The sequence below is a fragment of the Nannobrachium achirus genome (genome assembly GCF_963921795.1).
Source record: "Nannobrachium achirus genome assembly, chromosome: 4".
NCBI lineage: Eukaryota > Metazoa > Chordata > Actinopteri > Myctophiformes > Myctophidae > Nannobrachium > Nannobrachium achirus.
In genome coordinates, this window is record NC_137813.1 from 46,954,808 (window position 1) to 46,970,862 (window position 16,055).

Sequence of the window (16,055 nt, forward strand, 5' to 3'; positions counted from 1 at the left end):
TTGGCTACTGGACTCATACGTCGTCAGTCGATTCACCTCTCTCCCCTCTCCCAGTGTCCCTGGCTGTCTGTATTTCTCCACAGCCCAAGTTTTGAGGAAGTGACCTCTTACATTATATTATCCTTTAATTGTAAATATGGGCATATAAAATATATTTACCCATTCGGATATATTTACATCAATATCCTTCATATCAAGTAGTCAGTTTATGCTTTTGTGAAATAATGAAAATCGCTATATATATCGCTATGTATTTTCCGCCCTGGCTGGGTCCGTGGACAGCGCCTCCCTCCTCATCACCGAGTCCCCGAGGACAGCGCACTTCTCCCGGGGCAGAGCTCCGTGGAGCAGCCGACTATAACTCCACGCTGCCCTGTCCTCCCTCCACACACACGGGCACGGCGACTCAGAGAGCAGACAGTAAAACGCTATGATAACACAAGCAATAGGTGGTTCTCTAAACGGAGGCATTTAGACAAAATATGTTACTATAATAACTACAGAAGGACCGTGAAGTGTTTCTGCAGCGCGGAGCAGAGCTATAACGTTACCGCGTACGGTCTAAATTGAACTCCGCGGGGGTACAGATGTAACCACAGAGATCCGGTAACGTCGGTCCCGGGGAAGAAAAAAACACTCGCGACTCTCGATGCTGTTTGTGTGTGCCTCGTCAGGGCTCAGCTCAGCCTCTGTGTGTCAGTGTGTGTGTGTGTGTGTGTGTGTGTGTGTCACAGTGTGTCTTGTTGTACCAAAGCAAAGCAGCGAAACACATGCATCGCGTCTGCGAGCATGCATCTCTCGGTCATTGTGTTGGAGCTGGGCGGACCTCTGTGTGTGTGTGTGTGTGTGTGTGTGTGTGTGTGTGTGTGTGTGTGTGTGTGTGTGTCCGTGTCCGTGTCCGTGTGTGTGAGCGTGCGTGCGTGTGGCCAGTGGCCACTTTGGGTACCAGTTTGAGAACTGCTGAGTGGGAGAGAGAGGCTCCCCTGGTGGTGATTATAGAGTATTTCAGGTGACAGACCGTTTTTCATGACACCTAAACAGAGAGAGAGACCATGGCTCCATGGAGTGGATTTTCAAGTTTAAACATTTTAAAACATGTTTTTAGGACCAGGGCAAAGACTTTTATGATTGGTAAAAACAGAATGTCATTTAACCTTTAAAACTGATATCAAAAATATACTATGAATAAAGCATAAAAAGTGTTAAAAAGGTTCCACTGGGAACAATAAAGCTTTGTTATTGCACACAGAGCCCATCTGTATCTAAAACCAGTAGTCCAGTTCATAACCCCAGGGAGCTGCATTTTATGTATGAAAGGTAAAGTTATTATTATTAGTTTCTTTCCTGTTACCCCACGCCAAGACACTTCCAGCTCCCACCACAGTCCCCCCATGGTTTATTGCTTCACTTAAACCCCTTCCCTGGGATGATCAATCTTCAAAAACACCTACTGGGATCCACCCACACATGCCTCTTTCTCTACGACACAGCTTCTAACGTCACCGTGGTCGCTCTGTGACTTTTATCCCTCTCCCCACCCTCTCTCTGTATCTCCTACCTCCTCCCCCACCACCACCACCACCACCCCCTCCTCTCCACCCCACGCACACTTGTTCTTCATTCTGTATCTACAGGTGCTTGTGGCTTTCATCAGCTTCTCAGAGACCATGTTGCTGCTGTATCTCAGCTACAAGGTGAGTTAGCGTTGCAGCAGCTCCTTGCCTCATAGGACATGCTGCCATAACCACTTACATGCCCTACTAATAGCAAAAAATAGCAAATCTACAGGTTCACAATGTGCCGCGATGTGACATGTTGTGAGCTTGTAGATCTGCTACTTGTGTCCAGTGTATGCTCACAGCAGACACCACTAGATAGGTACAGTACGCGATTATTGTGTCCGTAGGAGATATGCAATTTAGATGCCTTGTCGACCAAGGCTTGATATAGAGGGTATGTGCACGCATAACGTGAATGGAAAATCGAGTGGCAAATCGAGTGGCAAAGTGAGTTTAACATTGTTTAACGTCGTTTAATGCTGCGCGGAGGTGCTGAAAGTCGGGGGAAGAAGATTTAAACCCATAGCACAACTGTAACACTCCCCTTCCCTTGATGACCACACATGATGCTAGAAAGCATTTTCCTTATTTGCTTTAGGTTTTAGATGTTTTTTTACTGATTAGGTGCATGGTCTACCTATCTTATTATTATTTTTTCTAGATTGATATTCCTATGCATTTGTTGTATTGTTGTTGTTGATGTACTGACATATTATCTTGTTTATTATAGTGATGTGTATTACCTGCTTATTGTAAGTCGCTTTGGATTAAAAGCGTCTGCTAAATGCCTAAACTGTAAACTGTAATTTACGATTCTGTCCCTATCAGGACATAACACGCTGAGTCGGCTCAAGCGGACTTTCCAACGCACAACGCGGCGACTCACTCGCTTTGGCACGCTCGCCGATGTATCACGTGACTCAGGTCCACTTGAAACGTTGCGCCTCCGTCGTCTAAACCCGAAAACAAGCTCTCCCTTACAAGGCATCTCCTACGGAAACAATAATAGCCACCGCTTGGGAACCCCTGCTTTTAAAGCTTTATTTATCCAGGGTACTGTAGGCTGGGACCTCAGCATTTAAAGCTTTATTTATCCAGGGACTTCAGCATTTATAGCTGATTGAGTCCTGTGGCTTTGCGCAGTGCCTGTCCGCCCACACCACTCACACTCAGGTCAGCCAGAGAGCAGAGACACACGGAAACAAGAAACGGGGGCTGCATACATCCAGCGGTTGTCATTTGATGTACTATTGCCTTGTGCTGTCCTTGCTTATTGTATGTCGCTCTGGTTAAAGAGCTTCTGCTAAATGTCTAAATTGTAAATTGTTTACTTGTAACAGAGTGTTTCTACTTTGCAGTATTGATACAAATTTGAGAACTTTTACCACCACTGCACACATCCTATAATTGAACAGGGCGGCTTTGCAGAGACTTAGCCATCATGTCACTTTTCTGTTAAAGGCAAGGAACGACTTGCACACCCCACTTTTCCCCCCCGCCACCTGTCACAGTGTAGAGAGCAAGCCATTTATCCCACTTCTCTGACCACCGGTCAAGATCTGTTATCTGGTAATCCCGGAAGGTCACCATGACACCCCCACTGTGTGTGTGTGTGTGTGTGTGTGTGTGTGTGTGTGTGTGTGTGTGTGTGTGTGTGTGTGTGTGTGTGTTTGTTTCCAGGGCAACGTTTGGGAACAAGTGCTGCGCGTTCCCTTCATTCTGGAGATGATCAGCGCTGTGCCCTTCATGATCACTGTGAGTTCAGTTCAGTCCAGGACTCTCTCTCTCTCTCTCTCTCTCTCATCAGGAGATAGATACACTACACCTGTGGTTCTCAAACACCTCTGTGTCAAGGACCCCAAATAGGTTATATGCACATACGCCATTTTGTTCTACTTCCGGGTGTCTTTCGACTTCCTTCACAGGTGTTACTGATGATACTAATGAAGGGTCTGTTCCTTTCTGGTCAAACAGAGTCAGGGTGCTGATATTGTGCATGTTGGCTCACTGGAAACACTCTGCTACACCAGTGTGTCTCAAAGTGTCCTTGAGTGGGTTCCAAATGTTCCCATACAGGTGTGTAACTCTGAGAGTGTACAAATTGAAGCAAATGGACCTGCAAGGGTCCATTTGCTTCCATTTGTTGATTCCATTTGTACAGAGTTATGGGGGTCCTTGAAATTAAAGAACCACTGTACAATAAAACAAACAGAGCCTTAATTAGTATCACAGTAACACCTGTGAAGGAAGTCGAAAGACACCCGGAAGTAAAACAAAATGGCATACATGCATATACCCAATTGAAATGTATTTGTTCCCCGGAACCCCATCTGAAAATATGCTGTGCGTTGTTGTGCCCCCATACAAGTTTCAAACCCTTGCAATTCACACAGACAGACAGTCTTTCTGTCTGGTAGATGTCGATAGATAGCCCTTTATAGATCCCAACAACGACTTTAATACACACAAGAGAGTTGTTACAGATGCTGACTGAAGTCGTGCAGTGTGTAGGGCAGGGTTCCCCAATAGGCGGCCCGCAGGCCATTTGCGGCCCGCGGGGGGCTACTGTCTGGCCCCCACCAATCCCAGTAATAATGGTGGTATAAGAGCAGCAACAACACTAGTATATCGTCGTTGTCGGGTGGAAACCTCGTATCTCCAAATTTGTACGTTCTTTCGCAAAGTAAAGCCCTGCTTCATCATACAAGGCCGTCGCACAAAAGTAGTGAAAACAGCAGATCTACAAGCACACAACGCCTCGCGGTGCGAGGCGTTGTGTGCTTGTAGATCGGCTGTTTTCACTAGTTTAAATCATTTTTAAAATGAAATGATAAATGTAAAACAAACGCTTTTGGACATACAAGATTTTCTCCCGACAACGACGATATCTGAACTGTCGCTGGAGTAGCGGTAACGCCACCGTCGCCCCAAGCAATGCTGTGGCCCTCGGCTCGGCACCCTAGACATAATTCGGCCCTCGGGGAAAACTAATTGGGGAACCCTGGTGTAGGGACTAGGGAGGGGCCATTATTGGTCAGGATCTTACTGTGTATGTATTTATCCTGGTCATTAACGACCCACCATCACACGCAAACACTCCTACTCCTATCAAGGGACTCTGCAGTTGCTTATATAAACCATGAAGGGGTTACTACTGAGTATCAAAAAGACATTCTTAAAGTAGTGGGGAAATGGAATTCAACACCCACACAAACATTAGAGATTCAGGAAGTGTTGTAATAGAATATTTTTAAATGAGCGTTAGCTTCACAGCAGGGGTCCTTTCACAGCTCCCTTTGCAGTCATTCAAAACTATTCTCTTTGGCCTGGCTTAGCCAGAGAATATCACACTGCGTGGATATATACATTCCTTTTGGCTGATCCAGAAATATAATACCATTGATGTTGAAGTGTAAGAAGCCTGTACATCTTAGTATGGATGCTTCTAACTTAACCAGTTACACATAATACTCTGGGTCTTTTTGCCCTGCTGGTGGCTAGAGGGCTGTTGTCTGGCCTGGGGCTGTTATGTTATGTTATGTTTTTCCTGCCTGAATCTTCCTCGATAAATTGTCCAATTGTCCAACACTTCCATAGCATTGCAGGGTTTGAAACAAGCCTCAAGTGTTGGCTAAAGTCAGCACAAAATGTCTCACCCTCAATAATTGCCTTCTTTGTATTGTTTTTTTATTCTATTTGTCATATTGATTATTCTAGCCCACGCTGATGAACTGGTTTGTATTGTGCCTTTGATGTGTTGTTTGTTTATTGTCTACCTACCCAGGGAAAAGAGATGCAAATGAGCTATTAGCTAACTCCGGTGAAATTTACTTTTTAATTGTGCGCCGTCACTGTAATAATAAACAATAAGATGAAAATGAAATTAAATAAATGACGAGACCGCAACCCAAGAAGATTTCCTTCTACTCTCAGGGGCTTCACAAGGGGGGGTAAAGTGGGACTGAGTTACCAGGGCCCAATGTGGAGGGGCCTTAATTATTTCATACTTTAGCTATTGAAAAATAGCAGATATACAAGCTCACAGCGTGGCGCCGAGTGCCGCGCTGCAAGCTTGTAGATCTGATATTTTTGAAAAGTTGTGAAAATGTGTTAAAATCTTTGAATATATGTATATATATATTTTGTTTTTGCTTCTGGGGGGTCCCTGGAACTATATATTTTGAGATGGAAAACAGGTTTTTCAAAAATAGCAGATCTACAAGCTCGCAGCGTGGCACTCGGTGCCGCGCTGCGAGCTTGTACATCTGCTATTTTCCAGTAGTTAAAGGACAAAATAATGTGTAATAATGCGTTCCCAGTTCCCCCTATGAAGAACATTCATGGGGGGGCCCGCAGTGAATCCTTGTACCCAGGGCCCAGAATGTGGTGTGACACCCCTGTCTACTCTACTCTTGTTTTGCAGGTGATTCTGCCCTCCCTCAGAAACCTCTTCATCCCTGTATTTCTCAACTGCTGGCTGGCCAAACATGCCTTGGAGAACATGATAGTGAGTGAGGCACCGTCTCCATTTCCAACAGATATTCCCTCTTTTTCTTTTTATCTTTCATTTCATGGTCTCGTCTGTTTGGTGTTTTGCCGTGCAGCCAGTGTCCCTCGATCTGTGTCCTTTTTACGATGCCCAATTTCTCTTCAATCACAGTGTTCACTCTGCCATACTTTTGACAATTTAAACCTTAGTCATTTCATTGGCAGCCCCCCCACCTCCCCATGGGACTATTGACTGATCGATTGATTGAATTCTTTATTGACATAATCGCATGTACAAGTGAAAACACATTTCCATCGTGGTCCTTTCCGATACTACACTATCGCTGTTGACAGGGAGAAACCTTTTATCTCCATATTTTGTATTTTTTTGCGTAAATGAACACCCTATTTGATAATGGGAGAGTGTTTTTTGCAGGTCTTTCAGTCCGAGTGTCCGAGGACGGAGATCCACCTAAACCTTAACCCTAACCCTAATCCTAACCTCAGTAAAACTAACGCTGGTGAATGCTAACCTGGTGAAATTCTAACCCGCCGACGCTGGTGAATGTTAACCTGATCGGGCCAACGCTCGGACTGAAAGACCTGCAAAAAATACTCTCCCATTTGATAATAATACAGCTTCACAAAGGTAAGCAGATTCACAAGCTCGAAATCGAGCTTGTCGATCGGCTACTTTTGCTGTTTTTGAATTTGAATCCTGAAAAGTACCAGATTGGGACATATGAGGTTTCCACCCGACAGAGATTATTCACATCAGATTAAATATTATGGTGTAGTAAATGTGTCACTTTTGTTTATGTATTTCACCTTCAACGTCGGTATACAAAGTTGCTCAAATTCTTAATATATACCTCTTTTAAGAAAACAACATATTTGTTTTTTGCTTTTTTTCCTCGACCCCCTGTCTCTCCCCCCTCTCCCTCTCTCTCCCTCTCTCTATCTGTAAGAATGACTTCCACAGAGCGATCCAGAGGACCCATTCGGCCATGTTCAATCAAGTGGTGATTCTCATCAGCACACTGGTCTGCCTCATGTTCACATGGTAGGTAGAACAACAGCTCCGGTTCACAATGGTAGGAAAGCTCACAGGAGTGAATGAGAGACTATACTGGAATTTACATAGATGGTAGGCAAGGCTGCATGAATTATTGTAACAACTATTGGCAGAGAGAGAGAGAGGGAGGGAAATCAGAGCTGGAGAGATGGAGTGAGGGACGCATATAACAAGAGCCGATCTCCAAGCTCATAATGCGGAACGCATGCAAAATCTGCCTTTATTCTGAGTGGATGCAGAGAGAGAAGAACCTAGGATTCCCCACAGACCCACGGTGCGTGTATGTACAGTATATATATTGGCGGGGATGGTGAATAATGAACTTACGTGGTGTATTTTTAAGGTTAGTCTTGCTTTTTGCGATCCATAGCATCGCCTGATTTGCCTTGACAGCTGTAGTCAGCTGGTCAAATTTGAGTCTTTTCTCATTCTCAAGGCTGTCTGATATGGGCCTGCATGTGCTCAGACTGGATTTTGTGCAATTTCTCTGTCAAAGCCTTGAGTTTCTGCAAGAAAGAGACATAATTTGTTAAAAAAAGAAAGAAAGAGACATAATATGGAGAGAAAGCTGGGCGTACAACCGGACAGAGACGCCCACGTCTCTGAGCTCGAATCCAAGTCGAGTCGAGAGAGTTTGAGGGTCAAGTCAGAATCTTTGGACAGAGTCTTTGTTTGTTATTTTTTATTTAATTATACAATGAAGCCAAGGCTGAACTACAGTTATGATGATCCACATACCCAACCCTTAATGAAAAAAGCACAGAATGAATGTTCGTAATGAAAAATTGCACAAATTGAACGTTTATCAGAATAGTAGGCTCCTTTGCCCCTTAATACGCACCACGTCATGACGTGACAACAAGCTTATAGATCTGTTCTTTTCGGCACTGAGGCACGACAGAGTATACAAATACTAAGGTAACCAAATAAGCCTGTTGCCTTAGCCTGTAGGCTGTAACATTATGTGGTCCACATAGACATGTAACTTGCTTGTAGCTTACATTAATGCAGTGAACATTGACGTAGCGTATAGCGAGACAGCAGCGCAACATGGAACACTGACATTAAAAAAGGCACTATTGTAGCCTCAGCCGGGAGGCAAACCCGGGACCCCTGTACCCGATGGCGTGTATGTTACCAATCAGCCAAAGAGCCGGGCTCGCTAGCAAGCAGCAACGCACACAACGTATAGCCTACAGTTGTCCCCCATAACTGGAAGGACCACGTGGGCCAGTCAGGAGCTAAGCTCAACTGACTCTGGGGACCTCCGAAACCAGGCAAGTAACGCGCTGTCAACTACCAGGCTTATGGTCTACAACGTCTGAGGAACTGACCGAGCACTCCGACAGTACCTATTTGTACCGCTGCCACCAATGTAGCCTCGGCTGGGAGGGGAACCCGGGACCCCGGTATCCGATGGTATGTACGTTACCACTTACCAGTCAGCCAAAGAGCCAGGCTCGCTAGCAAGCAGCAACGCACACACCGTATAGCCTACACCAGGGGTGTTCAACTAGATAAGGCACGGGGCCACAATTGTAAAATGACTTGAAGTCGGGGGACACAAGACCGTGTTCATGGTTAACCGTTTGTTTTATGTGCTATATACTGTAGGACACAACAATCAGTGGTGTGTTCTACCGTGTTACGCTATAGCCTATGTACTGTAGTATGACGTGCAGAATGTTTTGAAAAATAAGCTTAGCCCTCTCCATTTCATCCATTGAAAACACACAAGCATAACCACAGCCACAAGCATGTCTCCATTATCGTATACCCTCCAAAAAAATCTAGAACACAGCAACACACCACTGACAACAATGGACATATTATGACCATTATGGTAACTTATTATGACCTGCTTCATACATGCATTCATGCCCTTTAATGTTTGATAGGATAATTCCTGTGCCAGTCCTTTATAATGGATGGATGGATGGATATAATGAATTGATTTGGAAGTATATTTCAATGTGTTCTGTCCACGGGTCCCTGGCATGGAAGTGTCTTATTATAGGAGGCAGGCTGGCAAGGTGAAGTGTTTGTTCGTATTATTATTATTTTATTTTTTGAGCATCCGGCTGATAAGAACACTCTTCTGATGTGTTTCATTAATCTATAGTGGAGAGCTAGACCATCATTCAGCCCAGGACACTATAGAGGTTAATCATACTGTGTAAAACCTACAAGTGGCTGGAGAAGATGGAAGATTGACAAAATCCAATCAAAACGAATGGATAGAAAAGCACACAGCAGCCACTCAAAACTCAGAAATACAAATGAAAAACAGCTGAACTACTTCCTGTTTTGTTTCTTTGTACCAAGCAAAGGTCTTTAATACCTTTTGATACTTGTACTTTTATTAGTACATTTATTTTTACATGATTGGAATATGGAATGAGTTCTAGGGTCCACAAAAAGGCTCCGCTGGGGCCGGATTAGACCCACGGGCCGCCAGTTGAATATCACTGGCTTACACTATCACGATGTGATAATCTTATCAAAACATTACGTAAATGCCAAGTTAACGACATTTAGATAGCTGATGCTGAGCTAAACACGTTTATTTAATTTCAAAGATTGTATAATTAAACGTTAAGGAAAGGTATAGAGACAACGATTTTGGGCAATGTCATTCATTAATAAGTCAAATGAAACACAAAATAAAGATCGTTCGCGAGTCTTTGAGCTTGGGTCGGAGTTGAGTCTTGACCCGAGTCTTTGAGGGCGTGTCGAGTCTCAAGTCAAATTGTATGGGCGACTCTTCTCAAAATCGTACAGTGTATGCCCAGCTTTGTGAAAAGCTGTTTTATAGTCTGCCAGCCTTGATGTTTGTTTTCACATCAACCGGCTGCCAAACAATCACACATTTGGCAGTCATCGACAGCTGTTGGCAAAAGACATTTGTAGCAGTTTGCTTGCCACACGCCACCCCTGTGGCTTTGTCTCCTGCATCAGGTAGATGCTACAAACACACATTTATTGCAAAGAGGGCAAGATGGTACAAGCCAGAGCGGTCATATATTAGAGGCTCTCTCCTGAGTGTGTGTAGCTGGGGAAGCTTGATTTATTCTGATGTGCATCGATTATTATGCACAACAGGTGTGTTGTAACAGCTAGCTCAGAATCCAATTTGTTTGACTCAAAAGCTCCATGTTGGCTTGTGTGGTGAACATTTTTGACAATTCTAATTTTGCCATGGAAATGGATAAACAAACACATAAAGAGCTAGCCCTAGATGCCCATTACAGGGTCTTTTGTACACTGCTCAGAGTTATGGGTGTCGTTTCAGAACCACTGTCCTAGTGGACTCCTAATGTGCCATAGTGTCATACATATTCTGAAGAAAACATGGGGACTTACATTATTTATAATGGTGTAAGAGCAAAATCTAAAATTTGCCACGGGCAAGGACAAGCCGAGGTTTGCCACGTTTGTCCGTGTATGGACATATTGACGACTCTAGAGGAAAAGCCAAGGGGTCACAGAAATCAGTAGGGTTCATTCTGCAATCAGATTATGAGATATGAGTTGACATTTTGGCCTGCAGAGTGGCACTAGAGGAAAGGTCACACGGCCACTCATAGATGCGTTGTGCATATTACTTGCACAACAAACGTGACTAAATGAGCCTGGTGGGGGCGCTATAAATAACGATAAAATATGGAACTTTGAAAAGTCATATCTCCTATTAGGTAAATTCTATTTTATTTATTGCAACAGACCTAAATAAATGATAAAGTTTGTCTTTTTTTCATCTACAGAACTGTAGGTCCAAATTGTCTATGGATCATTATTGGGCCAAGCTTATCAAAACTATAACTTGTTGATATCGTATTTAGATTTGAAAATATTTTACATTGAACAGGGCCACTCAAATCATTAAGGTTCATCCTCCAGGGATGGTTCAACATGTTTCATAGCAAATCCACCCATTTGATTTTGAGATGTCTCGTGTGCAAGTAGAAGTGTCTTCCTCCCGACTGAGCAAGCGAGATGCAGTGTGACTTAACAAGTGCTGTTAACGATACGTTGGATAACGGTCTGACTGACCTGAATTTCCAGTCCGGATGCCCGTGAGAAAAAAAGGCTAGGAGGATAACGTCGTTTTCAAGTGGAAACCTTGTATGTCCAAAACCTTTCTTTTCTAAATTTTGATTTAAAATCGTTTTTAAAATAGCCGATCTGCAAGCACACAATGCCTCGCATGTGCTTGCAGATCTGCTATTTTCACTGCTTTTGTGCAACACTTATGTATGATGTAGGGCTTTAATTTTACGAAAATAAAACATACAAATGTGAAACTTGGACATACAAGGTTTCTGCCTGACAGTGACGATAAAAGAGCAGGATGTGCCTGGGGCAAAGACAGACCGGCGATGTTGGCGGATGGTTTGCTTCAGGGGGCTTGAGCATGAATGGAAAGCTAATGGATGGGCGTCAGAGTGAGACAGTGCACAGTGGTCTTGAGATGGTGAAAACAAAGCACAAATGGTATGACTGCAAGGTGAGACGTGTTCACTGTGCGCGCGTGCGTGCGTGTGTGTGCGTGCGCGCGCGCGCAAGAGCTGCAGATTATCCAGAAGGGTTGTAGAGACAGAAGCGGTTTGACCTTTTCGTGACCGACACAGTCTGTTTGTTGACTCATCTTACACCTAAATGCTGGGTAAACACGCACTACAACGTTGTGGGCGTTACACGTAGTACACACATTGGCTCTCTCTCCCTCACAAGCACGCATGCACGGCACGCACGTGCGAGCAGTCTTACACAGGCTTACACAAGCAGTCTTACACTCTTACAATCAGAGTCTCGGACTGTTTGTCCATCATCCACATCAGTTCGCGCGCACGCACGCACACGCACACACGCACGTGCACACACACACGCACGCACACACACACGTGCGCGCACACAAAGCACTGCTATCCATCAATATCCTCTGTTATTCATGGACGCTTACTTTCTCTCTTGTGACCCGAAACTCTTTTATTTCCTTTTTTCCCCTCCTACCTCTACCTCTCTCATCCCTTCCTCCTCCACCTGCATCTTGGGACATCCTTGGTACCGACCCCCCCTCCCTCCCAAGTTGTGAGCTTGTAGATCGGCTATTTTCAAACATGTTGTACTTAAGTACATTTTGAAGGCAACACTTTCATACTTTTACTCAAGTACATTTCGAATTCCGGACTTAACGTAACGGAGCACTCCTGTATTGCAGTATTGATACTTTTAACTCAAGTAATAAATGTGAGTACTTTTTCCTCCCCTTTCCCATCAGTATCTGTGGCATCCAGCACCTGGAGCGAGCGGGCAACAACCTGACACTGTTCGACTCGCTCTACTTCTGCGTGGTCACCTTCTCCACGGTGGGCTTCGGGGACGTCACGCCTCAGATCTGGCCCTCGCAGCTGCTGGTGGTCATCATGATCTTCGTGGCGCTCATCGTGCTCCCCATCCAGGTGACGTGGCATAAAATTTGAATGTTTTGTATATGACAGTTTGTTTGAGGTACCAGTAAGATTGGGGTTGGAGCGCTTGTTTTAGTTCACCTTATGGGCAGTCCCTGGAAGAAGCCCATTTGTGGGTTGCGGACGCATTTTTATGGGTCCTTACATTTTTTTGTTTCCTACATTTTGTTTTTAATTATTAATATTTCAAAAACATTTTAAAAGTACTTATACCTGAAAAGCAACATTTTTCATAATTTAAAGGAATGCAATGGTTTTTAATGCCATGAATAAATGAAGACATTTTTGTAATTCCATAAATTAGAAAAGAATGTTTAAGAATTGACGATTTACAAGCTCAAAACGCGGCGCGAAGCATTTTGAAGGAACCATTTTGAGGTATTAAAAACGTCTTAAAAGTCCTTAAACTGTCACATCAAGGTCATCTGAGGACAACTCCCCCCCCCCCAAAAAAAAAGTCCTGACCCACAGATTGTGAACCACTGAGGGACTCTGGTCAAGCGTACGGCTTAAGTGCGCCTCACTTCCACTCCGCCAGACTAATTTTCCACAGATAAACACGGGAGCCTCGTTCGTCTCTGCAAGTTCAACTCCCCAGATCCATTTCCACATCATTTAACTACACCATGGAGAGAGAGCATCATGACTCCAGGAACACCGTCTGCAACATAATTATCCAGTCGAAAATGCAATCATTCTAGCTCACACTCACTGGCTGCCTTCCTCTTAATTCCAGCAGTGGTGTTAAAAATATGAATATTGTCTCATCTGCAGGGGTGTCGCACCAAATTCTGGGCCCTGGGTACAAGGATTCCCCCCACGAATGTTCTTCCTAGGGGGAGGGGGTTTAACCCATTTAGGCTGGGAACGCATTATTATGCGTTATTTTGTGCTTTGACTATTGAAAAATAGCAGATATACAAGCTCACAGCGAGGCACCAAGTGCTGCTGCTCTGCGCGCTTGTACATCTGCTATTTTTGAAAAAAACGTGAAAGTCGATTTCTTTCGAAGTCTTTGAATATTTCAAATCCTTCTAATTTTTTTTTTTTTTTTTAAACCTATGTTTCTATGTCAGTGATGCTCAAACCTTTTCATGTGAAGGACCCCCAAAATGATATGTATTTGGCCATGGACTTCCATCTCAAAATACTTAGTGCAGGGACCCCCAGAAGCAAAATAGTATAAAATAATTCCAGGCCCCTCCACCTCCTTGGGCCCTAGTAACTCAGTCCCACTTTCCCCCCCCCTTGTGACGCCCCTGCTCATCTGCGTGCACGTCGCGAAAGGAAGGCTGATTTGGGCCGCTACTCAGGGGAGCTCTGACGGAGCTCGAAGGGCCGAAACCCCAATGTTTTTTTGTTTTTTTTTCATGAATATTCTGGCAATTTGTTATTTTCCCCAGAAGAGAACACTTTCAAGATTTTAAAAAAATATGTTCAAAAATGGCATGTGCAAGCTTGCAGCGCAGCCAACGCTAAAAATCTAAAGTGACACATATATCGTCACTGTCGGGCATGAAACCTATATCTCCAAGTTTCACATTTGTATGTTTTTTCACAAAGTAAAGCCCTGCTTCATTATACAAGGCCGTCGCACAAAAGTAGAGGTGCGAGGCGTTGTGTGCTTGTAGATCGGCTGTTTTCACTTTTAAAATCATAAATGCAAACAAACGGGTTTGGACATACAAGGTTTCCACCCGACAACGACGATATGCTTTCCCAGCAAGTCTTCACAAACAACGGAAGAGATGATAGACTCCATTTCATAAAGATTCTCTACGGTTAGTCTAATTTAGAGTGGAAGTTTATTCCACATATTACGTGGAGCCCTTGCAGGCAAATGCCCTATTTGCCTTCTGTTACGAGCCTTGTCCTGTCCAATATATAGTTCTGTGATGAAGAAATGAATTAAAACTAGAAGCAGTGCTCTTCCGAGCACAGGTCTCCACCAGGCCATGCGTCCTGGAGGTGCTACTCTATAATAGGCCAATGTAAAAAGGCTGGCATATGTTCTTCACCTTAGACCTTTCATGGCAATCGGACACTGCATGCATGATTTGAGGCATTGTGTTCCAAAAAAGTGTTTTGCTAAAGTCTACCTGCTGGTGGCGCTATAACAGGCCAACGTGAAAAGGGTAGCATTTGTTCCTTGACATAGTGGGAATATGTGTGGCAAATTTCACGGTAATCGCAAGCTGAGTTGATGATTTGAAGCATTTTGTTCAAAAACTGAGCAATCCTACAAACTTTGGAAGCCAATCTTAGCCAATCAGGATGGAATATGCAAAATCGGACAGATCTGTGTCGATCACATGACTGTCGAGATACTGCCTACCGATTTGTAGGATTTTTGGACAAAATCTGTAAGAGTAGTGCACAGAAATGTGTTTTGCGAACATCGGCCACTAGGTGGCGCTAGAAAAGGCCCATTTGAAAGAATTAGGGCAGAGGTTCTAGATTGGTATCCAGGGAATGTGTGTGCTCACTTTGGCAGCGACCGGGCCAACGGCGACTGAGATTAGGTGCACACAAACTGCGAGGACACACGGACGGACGGACGCACGCACGCACGCACGGACACACGGACGGACGAAGGGGAAAACATACTCTCCCCCATGCCTTCGGCTGGTGGAGACAACAAACGTTAAAACGTCTATTTCACGGAGCCAACGAGAAAGAGCTGACTCGAAAAGACAAGGTGAACTTTGCATCGCCGACATGCTGCATGAGGCCCACTACGCATCTTTCATCCTTAAATAACCCCTGACATTTAGAAAGTGCCCCCCCCCCTCCCCGCACTACCCCTTTACCTCACCAGCTTGATGTGTGCGTGTGTGAGTGTGTGCGTGCGTGTGTGCATGTGTGCGCTTGACCAGTCTGGAGTACAGGGGAGCTGGAGAGCATAATCAGCATTCAGCTTTCAACTGTCTGTCTAGAGTAGACCACTGTTTCCCAAACAGTGGGCTGGGCGGGATCCATTTGTGGGTTGCTATTAATACTTTCAGAAACGCCGTGTTTATCAGCATTTCTCCTGACCAGGAAGAGGCTGTCTGTCTCCTTCTCCCTGTACTAGAGGGCTGGTAGGCGGCGACAATCAAGCCTGCCCTCTTGCTGATGAACCAGGGGGGGCTGCGGGTGATGGGATCATTGGAATCAGACTGTTCTCAGACAGACGGGGAAATCCCGTTTTGGCGACGTAGCGTTAAGGCGAAGTGTACCAACATGGGCAAATGTACGAACGGGGTCTCCTACCGTACTGATAGGTGCGACATGCAAATTTCCATTCACGCTTTTCTGCCGTGCCGATAAGGCGACATGCACATTTCCATTCATTTCCGTTCAACACACATCACATCACTCAAGTAAATCCTAGCTTTTATACTTCTTCATCGTGGCGTGTTCCGTGACAAAAGTGGCTGACAAAAGTGGCTGATCTACTAGCTCACAACGCCTCGCATCCGC

At 44.6% G+C, this 16,055-nt stretch overlaps 1 protein-coding gene across 1 annotated transcript in view; it reads left to right on the forward strand.

The window, feature by feature from the left end:
• The window catches only part of kcnt2b (potassium sodium-activated channel subfamily T member 2b), a gene marked incomplete at both ends in the record, with an annotated part of 140,830 nt that overhangs the window by 60,211 nt on the left and 64,564 nt on the right, over positions 1 to 16,055 (forward strand). Inside the window, 5 exons of the mRNA XM_080723889.1 lie at positions 1,635 to 1,694; positions 3,240 to 3,314; positions 5,983 to 6,066; positions 7,016 to 7,110; positions 12,404 to 12,584. Of these exons, the coding sequence (XP_080580015.1) occupies positions 1,635 to 1,694; positions 3,240 to 3,314; positions 5,983 to 6,066; positions 7,016 to 7,110; positions 12,404 to 12,584 (495 nt within the window). The remainder of the gene's footprint in view (positions 1 to 1,634; positions 1,695 to 3,239; positions 3,315 to 5,982; positions 6,067 to 7,015; positions 7,111 to 12,403; positions 12,585 to 16,055) is intronic.